At 45.2% G+C, this 15819-nt stretch overlaps 7 protein-coding genes across 7 annotated transcripts; 2 read left to right on the top strand and 5 right to left on the bottom strand.

Annotated features, from left to right (window-relative positions):
- Positions 1-481: 481 nt before the first annotated feature.
- Positions 482-2508, bottom strand: N7511_004845 (uncharacterized protein; the record flags this gene model as incomplete). Its single annotated transcript, XM_057127270.1, has 9 exons — positions 482-582; positions 636-1187; positions 1247-1340; positions 1394-1461; positions 1511-1705; positions 1768-1814; positions 1871-2021; positions 2076-2106; positions 2170-2508. 9 exons carry the CDS (start codon positions 2506-2508, stop codon positions 482-484), a joined length of 1578 nt encoding a protein of 525 aa, XP_056986160.1.
- Positions 2509-4420: 1912 nt separating this feature from the next.
- N7511_004844 (phenylacetaldoxime dehydratase family protein) lies at positions 4421-5479 on the bottom strand (the record flags this gene model as incomplete). Its single annotated transcript, XM_057127269.1, has 1 exon — positions 4421-5479. The coding sequence occupies one exon, from the start codon at positions 5477-5479 to the stop codon at positions 4421-4423; it is 1059 nt and encodes a 352-aa protein (XP_056986159.1).
- Positions 5480-6421: 942 nt separating this feature from the next.
- On the bottom strand, positions 6422-7503 carry N7511_004843 (carbon-nitrogen hydrolase family protein; the record flags this gene model as incomplete). The annotated part of the gene is made up of 3 exons (XM_057127268.1): positions 6422-7051; positions 7107-7284; positions 7343-7503. 3 exons carry the CDS (start codon positions 7501-7503, stop codon positions 6422-6424), a joined length of 969 nt encoding a protein of 322 aa, XP_056986158.1.
- A 1792-nt stretch (positions 7504-9295) lies between these two features.
- N7511_004842 (fungal specific transcription factor domain-containing protein) lies at positions 9296-10117 on the bottom strand (the record flags this gene model as incomplete). Its single annotated transcript, XM_057127267.1, has 1 exon — positions 9296-10117. One exon carries the CDS (start codon positions 10115-10117, stop codon positions 9296-9298), a length of 822 nt encoding a protein of 273 aa, XP_056986157.1.
- An 887-nt stretch (positions 10118-11004) lies between these two features.
- N7511_004841 (uncharacterized protein) lies at positions 11005-11331 on the top strand (the record flags this gene model as incomplete). Its single annotated transcript, XM_057127266.1, has 1 exon — positions 11005-11331. One exon carries the CDS (start codon positions 11005-11007, stop codon positions 11329-11331), a length of 327 nt encoding a protein of 108 aa, XP_056986156.1.
- Positions 11332-12798: 1467 nt separating this feature from the next.
- N7511_004840 (FAD-dependent oxidoreductase) lies at positions 12799-14674 on the top strand (the record flags this gene model as incomplete). The annotated part of the gene is made up of 4 exons (XM_057127265.1): positions 12799-13064; positions 13113-13319; positions 13370-14432; positions 14489-14674. 4 exons carry the CDS (start codon positions 12799-12801, stop codon positions 14672-14674), a joined length of 1722 nt encoding a protein of 573 aa, XP_056986155.1.
- A 125-nt stretch (positions 14675-14799) lies between these two features.
- Positions 14800-15753, bottom strand: N7511_004839 (uncharacterized protein; the record flags this gene model as incomplete). The annotated part of the gene is made up of 3 exons (XM_057127264.1): positions 14800-14917; positions 15006-15586; positions 15652-15753. 3 exons carry the CDS (start codon positions 15751-15753, stop codon positions 14800-14802), a joined length of 801 nt encoding a protein of 266 aa, XP_056986154.1.
- Between the last annotated feature and the right edge of the window lie 66 nt (positions 15754-15819).

The following is a 15819-nucleotide window of genomic DNA, read 5'->3' as shown; positions in this document are numbered from 1 at the left end:
GTCTGTATGTCGGTGGTCGAGCGCCCTCAACTTTCCAAGGTTATCCTGGCCCACAATTTTGTCTTGCGCGACTCGCAGCCTTAGGGGGGTGCCCTTTTAGCCCTGCACCCGAGGAGCCGAAACTGAAATGCAAAAGTTGCTTTGGAGAATTCTGATAGGCAAAGATTTAATGGGATGCAAAACTACATACCTTGAATATATGGTTGGTCGAGTGGGAATTTTTCCACCTTGGTGCAAATCACTATGAATGATTTCAATGTTTAAAATCAACAACAACAATAATGATAAGAAGAAGAAGAAGAAGAAGAAGAAGAAGAAGAAGAAGAACAATAATATTAATTACAACAAGACTACTTCTGAGAATTCATGGGCGTCACTTCACACTCATAGGAAGCTCGACGACTTCATAGCCATCCAGGAACCCTGGACCCCTTCCCCATCTATGTTGCAACTCTTTTGTCCCATCACTGGGATTGACCACTCATTGACTGTTTTCAAGACCACTGAACTGATAGATTCCGCAACCCACATCAAGAGATCCCTCCGTTGCCATACTGTACATCCCTTGTCCGGTCGTTCCACCTATAACAAATGTTAGTGGTCGTCTGCTGACTGCATTACACATGTTTACTCACAGGGGCACGCTTTGAGATACTCGAACGCTTCTGAGCAGCTCTTTGAGCACTTTGTGTCACCATCTTTCTTCTGGAAGCTCAAATAACCGATCACCCCCTTGTAGTCTGAAGGGTTCGCTGGGGGGGTACGCTTTTGGAGCTGGAACTTTTCATTCCCCTCATAGTTCACCAACCAGCTCAACATTGATTTCTCATCAACCTTGGCGCAGAACTTACTGTACATGCCTCCGAAGATCTCAGCAGGCACGCTTGAAGTCCGAGTAGTATCACATTCGTAGTCAGTGTTGTTTGACAGTGCAAGGTCGGCATAGTTGGCTTCAAATACACAGGCGACACTGAGGGTACTATTGGTTCCATCAAAGGAACAGTTGTCTGGATCGGTCATCTCGTCCAGGTCTGATAGATCCCGGGCGTTTCCATAGTTGTCATCATCTACAACCACGGTCTCGCTGGCGCCGCTGTCGCGTTTCTCAACGGTCTCTGACCCATCTGTGCTCCAATCGAATTCGCTGTTCAAATAACTGTAGACGTAAAACAAAGCATAGCTGTCGGCTATATGAAGTATATCAACGTTAACAGGGCTTCACTTAGGCAAGAACAATGGAACTTACCATTTCTTGCAGTCTCCAAGTTGGCTGCTCCGAACTTAGAATTTGCGTTGTATTTTCGTGCAAACTTATACGCATAGTCGTCTCCATACATAACCTAGAGACCGTGGTTAGAATAACGAACAAGTCAATGAACAGGATTGAACGAACCACCCCATCAGCAAAACCTGGCAGGCCGGACTTCTTAATGTCCGGAATAATTGCTTCAGTCTTGAATGCTAATATCCATATTAGCACAGGTATCAAAATCAGTCTGTGCAGTCATACTGTCTGGGTTGTATGGAGAATATCCAAAGATATTGCAATGCATCCACTCGTGCAATATGGTATGCTCATGTATCTTAAGATTGGCAATTCCGTTCCAACTCATTCTCCTGTTGGCCGTTTTAAAGCCCTTAACAACGTCGTCAATGTGTTCCACCTCGTCACTGAAGAAACGTGGACAAAATTGGACCAAAATTCCTAAATCTCACAGAATTAATCTTTCATACTGAAACTGTCAGTATGTTCCGAGTTGGACTAACCACCGACTTGATTTTCGCCATGTTCTGGCTGTATAGTTGTTGCAGACCTAGAGACATAGGATAAGTGGATATTCAGACCATATATAAGGTTTCAAATACTTACGGGCCTGTCCATGTCTTGAGCTTATTTGCTTCTTTTGCACAGTTGTTAAGAATATCTTTGCATGTATATGTCACCTGTTTACCCTGAAGAGTCTCGCCGCTTTTGCCGAAACCTCCTTGGGTTGGGTAAAAGGCTGCCTGCTGCATGTTGTCTGTCTTATTGTCAGTACGCAGCGCAATCAGGAAAACAGAGGAGTTGAACTCACGTATGACGGTCTGATAAGCCGTAGGATTGAGCTAATGATTTCAATCATGTCAGTATACTAGTAGACATTATGGATGTTTTGCAATTCAACGTACAGCCCAAGAGTATGACGGGTCACGCGAGTGTACTTTTTCAGGAGACAAAAAATACCGATTCCAGGCCGCGGTGTCGTATATCTCGGTGAAGCCACCATCGGTCGACTTAGAGCCAAAATTGCTGGGTGCCGCTCCTTGCAAAATAGTCGAGCTCATTTTGGTAGCTCTGTAAAGAGTATCAAATTGGTCATCAGTGCAGGTGTCAGCAGCTAATTTCCAATAGATGCCGGGGAATTCCTTTTCAATGCTGTCGATATTGGATTTCTGCGACCTAGACTGGAGCGGTGAAGCTCCAATAATGATCGCGTTGGCCCAGAGAAGCAGCGTTGAAAGACGCATGGTGGCTGAGAGCTTTTTGATCAACCTCTGTGACGACAGATGGAAAGAACAATCAATTGGAAATTGGAAAGAGGATGGTATTTTATTCTAGTTTCGGGGCTGGTCGAGCTTCCATATAAATATGTTTTCAAGTCGCTTAAGACTAAAAGTGTCTGCACCCGAGTTGACATAGTGACCGCTACGAATCCATGTGAGGGAACTTGTGGAATCTAATTTAATCCCGACCCACTACATGAGGCCTTCTTATTCGATACAGATGTCGATCTTCACAACTTCTGCCGCCCCCATTCATAAGTAGGTAGCGGTTCTTCTGAGATTAGCCCCCGAGCTAGGAACAACATTGTGGGGCTGTGCTGATGTCCCTTCGCCCTTTCTTATTTCTGGTTGGCTAGGGGCCAAGTAAGTTCCAAATCACGGCCCCAAACCACTGCAGTAGAGCCTTGTATCCCAGCTTTACAATCTCAACTAGTACGAATTCAGTGTATATTGCGAACACGGGACCGAGCTGTGTTGTACTCAGGTGGAGACGGCAAAGCTAGCCCGTAATTGACTACGGATGACATGCATAGGGAGCGAAGGAAGCAGCGCCTCTTGCTCTCAATAACTCTGTAAATAGCATGAACGAGTACGGGCGAGATGTGTGAATCCTAGAGATCAAGGTGATAGATGCGAGAACGGGCCGAGAAGGGGTGATGATAAGATGATGAATGTCCCTTCGCATATTTTCCTAAACCTTGGTGATAAATACCCGACTACGGTTTGGATTCCTGTTTGTTTTAATTTTTTTTCATAAGATAATATTTCCTGAAGATCTCTGGAGGGCTCTTAATAAGCGTATCAAACGTGGCGTATCACGTAGCCTCACTTACGAGTATAAGACCGAGCGTAAAAAAGAAGGAAATATTATATACTATAGAGGATGAGCACTCGCTATAGTCGAAAAATATGAGGACTGTCTTAAACTAGGCTCTATGAATTTTCTAATTATAGTTAACGAGCTATCATTAAGATAAGTAGATAGAGTGTAGAAGATAACTTCGTCTGTTGTTAGGTAGACAGCCTGCTAGGTGATTAAGAATAGATACTAGGAAGAAGAGCAAAAGCAATAATAGTATTCTTAGTCTAAGACTAGTTCTTGAAGAGGGAAACAGCATCAAGTAAAACATTGTCTCTTTTACGTAAAATTGGATGAGGATAATCTTGAACGAATCGGATATGATCAACACCGTGACTTGAAAGATACCATTATGATCATAAGGTTCCATGGATCACAATGACACAAGAGCGAACAGTTCCTGAATCATGGATGTGACGAAGTCTATACGTTATATGTTCTATATTATAGAGTAACGATAATCACTAGGTTAGATAATAATATCCCTATTAACTGATAAGGTGACGGCATTATTATTAAAGACTGTAGTGGGGGAACTGCTTACTGCATGAAGTAGCGGTCTATGGATGATTCAGCACTCATGATGTATTTAAGACCTCTCTACTCTACGTAGAACAAGACAGACACATTCTTCTCTTCAGACCATCCCTATGTGCTCTCCTTTCCTATAGCCCTACCTCTTGTTGGGTTTGCCTATGCTCCTACTGCTATTGTCGACCCGTCTGCTTTGACCAGACTGCCATCGCGCTATCCCATTTCAAGACCTATTATGTATGTACCTGTAAAACATAATTACTTGACGCCTTTAGTAGGTTAAACTTAAGTTTATCCCCAGGCTTTAGGACGATTTCTATAGCCTTTATAAGGAATCTATGTGAAGGGCTACTGCCGAGTTGGTCAAGTTGGCCCCTGCAAAGATCTCTAGTCGGATTTCTCGAAAGAGACTAAGAGGAGCAGGCGAGCAAAGCACGAAAGCCCCCATGGATGCTTGATAACAGAAAAACTCCATCCATTCTCCTACACTTCCTCAAAGTCTACCTTGGTGGTAAACCCAGGGTGATCCCTATAAGCCAGGAACCCAGTTCCCTCAAAACATCCAACATACTCAGCCTCCATATTATGGCCTTTCAGGATTCCCAGATCTACCCACAAAATCAGTTTCCCACCTTCCATTGGACCACCTGGCCCGTATACCTCCATAAACTTGCGTCGAAGTGTGACATGTGTTTTGTACTTGCGACCAATTCGCTCCATGTAGGACATGTCGAGAAAGTAGAAGTATTGTACACGTCGATTCAATGTCAACGCTTTCGGCTTCAGTACTGTATTTTTTGTGGCAGTAGGCTTTATTGGGCCGCTTGCAGTCTCGTGACATAGCCGAGCAGACAATATGCCGTCTTTATGGCCCGTGGTGATCGTGGTCATGACCCAATCATCGCAAAGATTCTCCAAGTTCTCAAACCAGTAGTCCTGTTCCGTAGAATCCATGGAGCCATAGTCCTGACCCTCAACAACAAAGCAAATATTGTCTGGGAATTTTTCGATCATGGTACGTCCCAAACTAATCCGAGGCCGGTGCTCTTCGGTAGGGACAGCAAGTTCAAACGGGGAGGAGAGTTTGTCATCTGAGGTCGATTCTTCAATACGATCACGATATGAGCCCCAGTACCCGGTTTTTTCAACTAGTGGCTCAAAGTCTGCGACATGGGAAAAGCCATTCTTGATGTGGTGATTGGTCTCGGCCAAAACTCTCGAGGCGGGGAATGCCAATTTTTCTCGCCAGAAGCCTGCATTGTCTGGGAGAGAATTCCAGAATTGCTTGACTGGTTCGCTTCTCCACCACTTTCGGTATTCCGTCTCTTGCTGCCAATAGGCCACGAAGATGGTGCTTGAGAATCCGGGGGTTCTTGAGTCTTCCTGCTCTAGTTTGTCGGTATGAGTAGCAGAACTTTGCAACAAAATCAGAAACTGTTCGATTAAGGCTGTCCTCTCCTCATCCAGGATTTGCCCATGATGCTGACACCCAAAAAGGCACTGGACGAAGAAAGATGAATGGGAAAATTTGCCGGCTAGCATCGTGTGTCAAGGGACAATTTCTGTAGTAATTTGTGTGGCAAATTTGATTGAGATCAAAACGGGAAGACGGAACCAATAGATCAAAATATCGTCCAGTGAGGCCAAGTTATGTTTCATCTATATGTAGGAGATTGTTGATTTAGATTTGGTTTCTGTTACCTATCCGGGTAGCTGATACCCGCTTCCGCAGATTGGCATTGGTGTACTAGCTACTGTGAAAGACAATTTGTTGACCAATATAGTGGCGTATCCGGATATCAAGTACCCTTTCTGAGGAACTCCATAATCGCCGGAAAAGACCAATCAGAACAGTCATATTCTGTATGATTAATCATTCTTATGCAGATAAGTTAAAAACTAGGGCTACACACGAATACGGATTTTACTTATTCGTATTCGACTTTAATCTGAACTGTTTTTATTCTTATGCGCTTATGCTAATACTGGGTCGAAGGTGATGACTGAAAACCAAACCTAATCCAGGTTAGGTCTGGGGTTCACGTTAAGTTGGGTTCTGCGGAAGTCTAATCACCACTGCACAAAATTGCTCGTTCCATTATGTACGTATATGCGATTCAACTACAAACGCGAATGATTATTCAAATTCGGGGAATTACATCGGGATGTGTGTTTATGATCTCGAAAGTTGGTTTACTAGTTTTTGCTCGATTATGGATTGCCTTCTCATTACCTTGCACGTGTTCTAATTCGACTAATTCATCGTGAGACATTCTATTGTGGGCAGTGAAGGAAGTCGCGTTTATTGACATGGCAAAAGCCCAATCCATCTCACCATCATGAGATCAACACTATATATTCCAATCTGCAAACTACTGGAGAAAAAACAGACTCGTGTGACGAATGAAGAATAGAGTAATCAAGAATAGAACACTTCTTATTTCCATCATCTTGAAAGCTGTTCAATGAAGAAGTATCTCAGCCTCACTCTTTAAAATGGACTGGCTTTCCCGCCTCGGTTGTGACTCGAAGGCTGAGCAGATCCGGCCGGGAGTAATGGCCAACAAGATCCAGATTGTGCTTTGCGACCGCCTTGTCATGGAGATCCACATCGGCATACAGGATAATTTCCTCACCAGGGGCTGGTTGCTTAACCAGAGGAGTTCCCTCGGGTCCGTAGATCATGGAGAACCCACCACCGGGTGCAGTGGCATATTCGAAGTCTTTCAGGCGACACTTTTCGCGATTCTTTTCGGTCAAAATTTGAGTGCAAACGAGAACAAAGCAAGCGCCCTCAAAAGCCATGATTTGAGAGAGACTAGAATTGAGAGTTGGAGTAATTTGGTATGTCCATGGCATCTTTTCCTGGAGCGGCATGTCCCAGATGAGAGGCCAGCTAGCAACATGGATGTCGACATCTTGCGAGTACTCGTAGTAACGAAGAAGAGTTTGAGTATGCTCCCAGCAATTAAGCCCGCCGATATTTCCGAAAGGCGACGAAACAACGGTTTGGAGGGACTCAGCTTGGCCATCACCCCAGAAAGCGCGTTCCACGTGAGTCGGCTTAATCTTGCGGCGATGGTGCACGATAGTCCCAGCGGGGTCGATGAAAGACTTCACCCGGTTAGTTTCTTTGCAAAGGAAGAAGTAAGGTTGAATTCTTTTGTACCTGCGCGATGTAAAGTGATCCTCTGTAGCGCTCACTATACCCGAGAACAACAAACATTCCAGCTTCTCTCACCGCAGCACAAATTCGGTCCATCTGCTCCGACTCTTTGGGGAGTGAGTTGCGGAAATACTCATCCATGAAAGCTGCATTATCCACCGGCGAATTGGCCCACATGCTCCTTTGAATCTTACTTAGCCATGATGCACATTTAAAATGGAAGGGTAAACACAAGTTACCATGGATAGCCGGGAATGAACACCTCGGGGAATCCCAAGACGTTAGCTCCATTGGAAGCAGCCTCTTCGATATAAGCAATTGCCTTGTTCACTCCCCCTTCGAGATCGTTCCATACAGGCTCAGCCTGGATGGCGGCAACTTTGACGGTCTTGGCAGACATGTTCGGGTAGATTTAATTCGAAAGCCCCAGTGAAGCTATGAGAGAGATGATAAAGTGAAAGAAAGAAGTTGTACAGCGAAGTGAGTTAAGGCTTGACTATTTGTATCATACACTATCTGCCCATTAAATGTTCGGATACTTAGTATCCGCTCCCTGTATCCGGATAACAACTACTCGAGCTCAAACACGAGGAAACCGGGAGATTATTATCCAGATTGTCGATCCTGTTCGTGGATTTGATATTCTGTAAAGTTAAAATGTGTAGGATATAGCTGAAAATACTCTTATCAAAGTTCAAATTGGATTTCAGACAACGTCGCGATATCCGGTTATTTAGCATCCGGTAGATCAATCGACTGCTCTGTGCTTGAACTTATCGACGAAGCCGTAGCACACTATCAGTAGAACATTGAAAAATGAGTCTCGGTATTTAAGATATGAAAGCCGATATTTCAATGGCAATGCACGACACGCCACTACGAAGTCTCAGTCGCAAACATGGGACAAGCAAAGTTTACGCTCGCCCACCTGGCAGTAAGTCTTGCTGCATACTTTTGATCTTAATGGCGAGAAACTTATTTGAAATCAGATGGTCATCCCCCTCTGTCTTGGGAGCATTTCTTATGGATATGATTTTAGCATCATCTCCACTACTGTGGGCCAACCAACTTGGTATTCTTACATGGGCCTCACGCTAGACCCCCGTACATTCCGAAGAATATCGATTGTAGTGATCCAAGTTCTCTTCTGGAATATCATGTTCCAGAAGAAGTTTCGATAAATCCACTTTCCACTGCGCTGCTAATGAATAAATAGCTCGAATGGATCTGTTCGCCCAGTTCCAGTTGATGTTCATTCCATAGAGAGCCCTGAGGCAGATTAGGAGGCAATTTGTAGTTTCCTTAGAATCGCTCTCCTTTCGCATCGATTTGTCAAGTAGAAGGATTATTGCGGCTGTGAAAGCGGGATGAACGGCGGAAACTGGAAAGCAGCGCTAAATCCAAGAAATAAAAAAAAACCTGTAAGTCAACATATCGTCAAGCCGGATATTGAAGCGGTGTCCCGTACGTTACTAAAATTGTTCCCGTATATTCTCAGGATACCACATATTTTCCTTGCGGCTAACCTGCATGACCTTGAATGAATATCACTTCCATTGGGATCATATTCTGTCGGTCGACGAGATGTTGAAAAATGGCTTAGAAATGGACGATGAAGTAAAATGATTGAATGGTGATACTGTAGACTAGATTGTCACAATGAGATAGGCTGTTAGCAGATTGAGGATTTTCGACGCACAGTGATCTTACTGGAGTTGATAGACATAAGGAGGAGAAGGCTTTGAACTTGATTCTGAAATCTTCAGACTCTTCGGGAGACGATCGATGAATCTTGTGGCTTGTAGATGAACTTGCATCGCTCGGTCTTCTCTTTCTTGGTCTGTCCATTCCGAGCGCTGTGCATACCTAGATTTCATATCAGATCACGCAAGCAGCTATTGAAAAAACGGGGGAGGAGCAAGTGTACAGTTTGTCAATTACTTCCGAAGTAAACATGAGCAGCTCGCAAGTTTGTACGCAATTCTCGGTGATGTGAGCGGTATCGAAAGGAGTAGAAATTTGTCGGTTCACTTCTGGCAAATCTGGATACGAGTAACGTTTCAACGTTGGTTTTGTTGTCGTGATATTGCACTCTTGGATGCTTGCAGGACGCCCCATACCAAGGCAATACAATCTGTTAAGTGAGGATTTCATGTGAATGAAGATCCTAGAAACTGGGAGAAGGAGTAGACTTACTTGTCTAACACATATATCCCCCAAAAGGCGATACTGCGCTCTTCCACATCTTTCGGGGCAATCAAGCCTTTAGTCACGTAATGGGAGCAGTCCGAATGTAGCCCCAGGTTCATGGCCATTCGTGATGCCATCCCAATATACATGAATCCGAGGCCTTCGTTATCGATTGAGGCCCAGTATAGACCTAAAATCGCAGTCGCTTGGACCGTTGATGTTGTGGGAGCTTCATATTCGCAGTCCAGCATTGTTTTGGCTTGTCTGGCGAATATTGCACCCGCAGTGTTTGGATCAGTGAAGTCCATACGAAGTTCAATTCTGGACGAGTATCGAGAAGAAAGCGCCATGATAGCTGTCAAGAGGAGTGGTGTGCAGTAGCGGCCGCTCTTTTCGACATAAAGATCATGAACGAAGGACTCCCGCGATACAATATACTGCCAAGAGTTTTGCCACCGCCAGAACAAGCTTAATAAATGATCTTGTAGCTCCTCTGAGGGCTTAAAATATCCAGGGCTTTGCTGAGCTGCTGTGATACCCAGGTTTCGCGCCTCAAGGGATGAAGCGACTTTGAGCGAGGGATTCTGGATAATGCTAAAGTTACTGGATGCACCGAAGAACCGAAGTTCTCCGGTATCTCCTAACGTAAAACACCCAAATGCCTGAGTCAAATCATCCACTGGGTTTTCAGTCTCATTTACGGATTCAGGGAAAGTCGTTGAGCTTGGGTCTTCTCGGGGTCCCTTGGTAGAGCTTTTGGTTGAATTTGCGAGAGCAGCTTCCAGTCGACATTCAAGAGACTCCACGCGCGCTTCTAAGGCCATAATATATGCGTTACTAGGTCGCCTGAGTCCTTGTCAGATGAATTTGAAAATAGACCACTGGCTAGTGGAACTTCGGCCTACTTTCGCTTACTCTCTGTATCAGTATAATGACAGTCATCTTCTCGATAACTGCATGCGCTGCACTTTGGTTGAATACCATCGCACTGTTGAAAGTGATGTTAGCAATAGACCATCTCAGATTTAGACAAATGAAATTCTTGACACCCATTGTCCATGCCTTACCTTGGTTCTTTTTGATCGACAACCGTTACACGCAAGGGTGATCCGCTTACGACCCTTCATCGGAGCGGAATTGGAGTGAAGAGCGTAACAATTCAGATGTAACTTTAGAACCCAATAGCCTGGAAAAGTATCTAGCTCTCTGAGCAAGTTGAGCAAGTTCAAGTGACGGAAGGATTTGGAGCGAGCGGGGGTCTTCTGTAATTGATAGGGGCGCCAAGAATTTTGAAGTAATGAAGCGATGTAGATGACCAGCTCTCATTCGCCTGTCCGATTTCACTATCCCATATGCTCTCACAAAAGTGAAATATGTGGTCCTTATCTGCAAGATCCACCATTTGCGTTGGTGCGTGATCGATTATCTAGTTTCTGTGGTCTTGGCGGGGTCACATGATAGGAGAATCATATCGATCTAGTGGAACGTGCCTAGGTAGAGTTCAGATCACGCTTGGTTAGTCAGAGAAAGATAATGATCCTCGTTGGGGCCCCTGAGGCCGCTTCTTTCATTACCTCATCAATCCATGTTTAGAACCCATTTCTCGTACAGCACATAATCCGTATGTAGCTGGATTTCCAAAAATTCTACACATCTAGCTCCAAAGTATTTGCCTCACTTCACTTTAATTCCTTATTGCCCGATTATCACCATGTCTCAACCAGATATTTCCACAACGGATGAGTCGGACGACGAGTCATTCCACCACCCTTCTTGGCCTGAACGCTGGACTGATTCGGAGTTTATGGTTTCTCATGATGAACGCCGAGCACGTTGGATTCAAGAGCCATGGTGGAAAGACAATGATCGTACATCGGTAAACTTCATAGCTAACTTTAAGTGGCCTTGGGGTTTTATTATTTATCGCACTGTCTATACTCCGGAATCAGATGAAGTGTGGACCTCTTGTCTCGACAAGATTACCCGTTATATCTATTGGGAAATCGATCACATCGATGGAAAGCGGTACGATAGCTAAGACCCTTTCCTAGAAACCATTATCAAGGAGATATATAAGAGCGTCATTCTTGAAGATCGAGAGCGCTAGGATAGGGTGTTATGGGACTAGATCCGTGCAGATTTCAACCCACATTTAGAATCACTAGGTGCTGAAGTCGGGGATAACGTACCCCGATTTACGGTATATCTTGTCATTGACTTATAATCGATTATGCGGGCTTACGATAACCCTGAGAATTAGAGGGGTGGGAGTACGATGGGTATAGTTAGTAAGATACGGTTCGTAGGAATAATCGATCCTAGCTATTCGGAGAGTAATAGCTATTGCAACAACCTATATCGAGGATTTATGAGAGTGTAGATTGATAGTCTTTATGATCTGGCGGCTCGTCAGCTCACTTACTTCTCTATGTATGAAATTTGTCCGTCAGTTTTCGGTCTAGCAAAGGTTCCTGTTTACAATGGGCGGCGGAGGATATGAGGATGATGAATGAGTTCCATTTCAGAATAAAGTTATGAATATTACCTGGAAGAAACATTATCTTGACTGCCTTAGTGATAGACGTTGTGGTGTTTTTGCGCTGACATCAACAAGAAAGAAAATCAATTGATAAAGCGAACATTGCAGTGAATACCAATATACTTTCTCTCTCCCATAACGTTTGAAGGAGAAGATTGCCCCAATACAAATATTCTCCTAGCCTCCATGCTAAGTCAGAAGGGGAAAAAACTGATACTAAGGTGCGGAATTTCCCCGAAGCTGGCTGGAGCGTGCGATATTTCATGTGGAACTGCTGGAAATGAATGCCTTCATCTACCGACGCCAAACCCACTAAGCCAGAGACCACGAAGCCAAAGATCACTAAGGCAAAAGTCGCGCAGTCGAACGCCTTGTGCGCGTCCAGGGATGCTAGGGAAAGTGAGACATTAGTCAATTATGCCTCTCGACGAGCCAAATTGCTTGAATGGCTATCACTCAAGGCACAGCCGACGGCGTCCTTGGCTACTTCACCGACCATGTAACGAACTACACCAACTTTGCCGAGTCTAGCTGCTTTGTGCAGCGCCGTTCCCCGATCTATAAAGCAGAATAGTGCCCGAGAAGAATAGTGATCCTCGTTAATAGTCGAATTGACATCTGCCCCCTTTTTTGAGGAGAAGTCTTACGATCGTAATGTTATCTGCAGTTTTGATTCTGGCTTAGTGTCGAGACCACTGAGCCATTAAGATAGTCAAGTTATGACGGCATACGCCTCTATCTTTATTTACTCACTTAGTCGAGGGAGGGATGAAAATCATTTCCGCAACCAGAATTTCCAATGCTAGCTGCATAGATCTGCATGGCGTGGCACTAATTCTAGAGGATCTTGGTCGCAAAAATGAGACCTCAGCACCACACAAGAGGGTCGCATCTTCGTGCCTGTGTACCCTTTTTTTCCCTTCGCGTTCACCTCAGTCCTTTTCTTCCATTCAAATAGCTTGAACAATGCTATTCTCAGCTCAGATTCTACCCTATGGACTTTTTGTAGGCTTTCTGGCCCTCACCCTTGCAGTCGGTGCCACTCAATATGATTGCCGATGCTTTCCAAGGGATGAATGCTGGCCTTCACCATTGCTTTGGAGCGCTTTCAATACATCAATTGATGGACGTCTTATTGAAACTAACCCATTGGCTTCATCTTGCCACGCACCATCCTATAATGCACAAGAATGTTCCAAATTAAAAGAAGATTGGCTTTTGCCCGACCAGCAGTAAGTGTACAATGTCTAGATTGACTTGGTTAATAAGCCATTGACAAGAGCAAGTTATGATTCTTCATCATCGATCATGGCCCCGTTCTTCACGAACGGGACATGTGACCCATACCATCCAGTTTCGAAGAAATGTACTTTGGGCAACTTGATTCATTATGCAGTCAATGTCTCACGACCGGAGCATGTATCTAAGACGTTGAAATTTGCTACCACGCACAATATTAGACTGGTTGTTCGAAATACCGGACATGAGTATGCTTTCCAAATCCTCATCTTGGAGGCATGATTTCTGACCTCACTAGCTACAATGGGAAGTCCACAGGCGCCGGTGCTTTAGGCTTGTGGATGCAGAACATCAAAGGAATTGAGTTCAAGGATTATCATGACATGCACTACACAGGCAAAGTCGCCAAATTCGGCGCAGGTGTTCAAGGCACAGAAGCCTATACTGCAGCCACTGCTCAGGGACTAGAAATAGTCGGCGGAGAATGCGCGAGCGTCGGCATTGCTGGTGGATACAGTCAAGGAGGAGGCCACTCTGCTCTTTCTTCTCGCCATGGACTTGCAGCCGATCAAGTCATCGAATGGGAGGTGATCGATGGTACAGGTCGATTCCTTGTCGCCAGCCGCGAGCAAAATAGGGATCTTTACTGGGCATTGAGTGGTGGTGGAGGAGGGACCTATGGTGTTGTTTGGTCTATGACTTCGAAAGCATACACGAGTACTCCAGCATCGGGCTTAAACCTCACTTTCACGAGTGAGGGGGTTTCCAAAGATACTTACTACGAGGCTGCCAAACTTTACTACTCCATGCTTCCGGGGATAGTTGACATGGGTATCATGAGCCTTGCATACCTCACTAATACCTCCTTCTCCATTGCTCCCATGACAGGCCCGAATATCTCAGCGAAGGACTTGGAGTCTCTGGTTCAACCATTCCGCAACAGGCTCGATAATATGGCAATCAACTATACTTTCTATGCCGGCCAATTCGATTCTTATCTGGATGAGTTCGAAAATATGATGAAAGATGCGCATATCGGTACCGCCCAATATGGCAGCTGGCTCATTCCTCGATCGGTTGTCCAAAACAAGAATGATGATCTTATCGAAGCAGCTCGATATATTGCTGAAGATGGCGCGAAGTTTGCAACCTTCGCGCTCAATGTTTCTCACAAAGTCAGCGGCAATGTTTATAACTCTGTTCTGCCCGCATGGCGTGAAGCAATCTTCCACGGAAAAGTCTCAACGACATGGGAGTTCAACCAACCCGACAAGATGCGTGATGTACAGGAGAAGATGACTACTGATTATGTCCCTCGGTTGCAAAAGCTAGCCCCCGAGTCTGGGGCTTATTTAAATGAGGTAAGCTCTATTCTGTATAAGTTTTCGGTATGGATCAAGTTAAACATTCTTTACAGGCCGACTTTCGCCAGCCGGATTTTCAAAAATCATTTTATGGGACAAATTATAATGCGCTCCGTCAGGTGAAGGCGAAATATGACCCCCACGATGTGTTCTATGGCTTGACTGCCGTTGGATCTGATGATTGGACTGTGTCGGATAATGGGCGGATGTGTCGAGTAAATGGTGTTAAATCTTTATAGATTCGTTGGAATCCAGCTCAAATAGGGTTGCGCATCAAGGGAAAAGAGATAAGCCAAACATTATTAATTATTTGCTAAGTGAGTTAACTGTCGTCAATATTCATTACACTGTACATACCAACCGATTACTTGGTTGCCTTTTCCAGATCGGCTGCCCACAAGGCCGCACCAACAGTATTGGTGAAAGAAAACACCATGGAGGCGAATGGCACCATTTCCAATACAAACGAGGCGATCCCAAGCCTAAATCATGGATTAGTATCTCCGTTCACAACGTCAAGAATAGGGTACCCCCCAAGAGGGGACAGATATAAAAGAAAAAGCCACTTACCCTGTGTATGCTCCCCGATTGCTTGCCACCCACTCCTCACGCTGTTGAGAGTTCCAACCCTTGAGTTGGAAATACCTGGCATGGAAACTAGGCCCGACCCTCTTTCCCTGAACGAAAATATACAGCATCGTGCCGACCACAGGAATCAAGTTCAACGGCAAGTAAAGCAAAGACCGCAGTAGCGCCCGTGGACTCAGTCGTGCAAGCGGCCGGGTGAACATCTTCCCTAGTCTCGCCATCGCATCCATTCCTCCCGACCGAGGCTTGATTTGGCGTCCTTGCGCAACAAGAGGCTCCTGGTCGCGGGCAACAAGAGTGCCGTCGAAGGTATCAATAAGGGCGTCCTCGATAAGGAAAGAGCGGGATAGAACATTTGTGATGGCGGAGCTTTCGCTCAGAACGAGGATCGCGGCGGAAATGGCAGCGAGTGGTCCACTTGTGAAGGCCATGATCGTCATCTGGGGCACGTATGTGAAGAAAAACATCACGCTGGTAACACCGAATCCGAGGGTGATGGTCCGTCCGGCGCGGGAGATGAAGGGGCCCCATAGGTCCTTGTGTGTTCCGAAGAATATGATACCCTAGAAATCTCCGTCGTTAGAGGCCTAAAGGGAGCACATTGATGGTTGTTGGGCTATCTCCTCACCTTCAAGGGGTACAGATACGCCCCAGACATGATGACATCTTGAATGACAGCACGAGCTGTTTGAGCTTCAGCTACTACCGCATCTCGAACCTTCTCAGACATTGTGTAGTGCACCTGGGCAGGCAAAAAATATGTTGAAGATGAGTGTCAAGACGAGTTTCACTAGCG

Source organism: Penicillium nucicola, assembly GCF_028828085.1.
Source record: "Penicillium nucicola strain IBT 29836 chromosome Unknown utg000003l, whole genome shotgun sequence".
Classification (NCBI taxonomy): Eukaryota; Fungi; Ascomycota; class Eurotiomycetes; order Eurotiales; family Aspergillaceae; genus Penicillium; species Penicillium nucicola.
The sequence above is the reverse complement of the archived record's forward strand: the minus strand, read 5'-3'. Positions and strand labels throughout refer to the sequence as shown.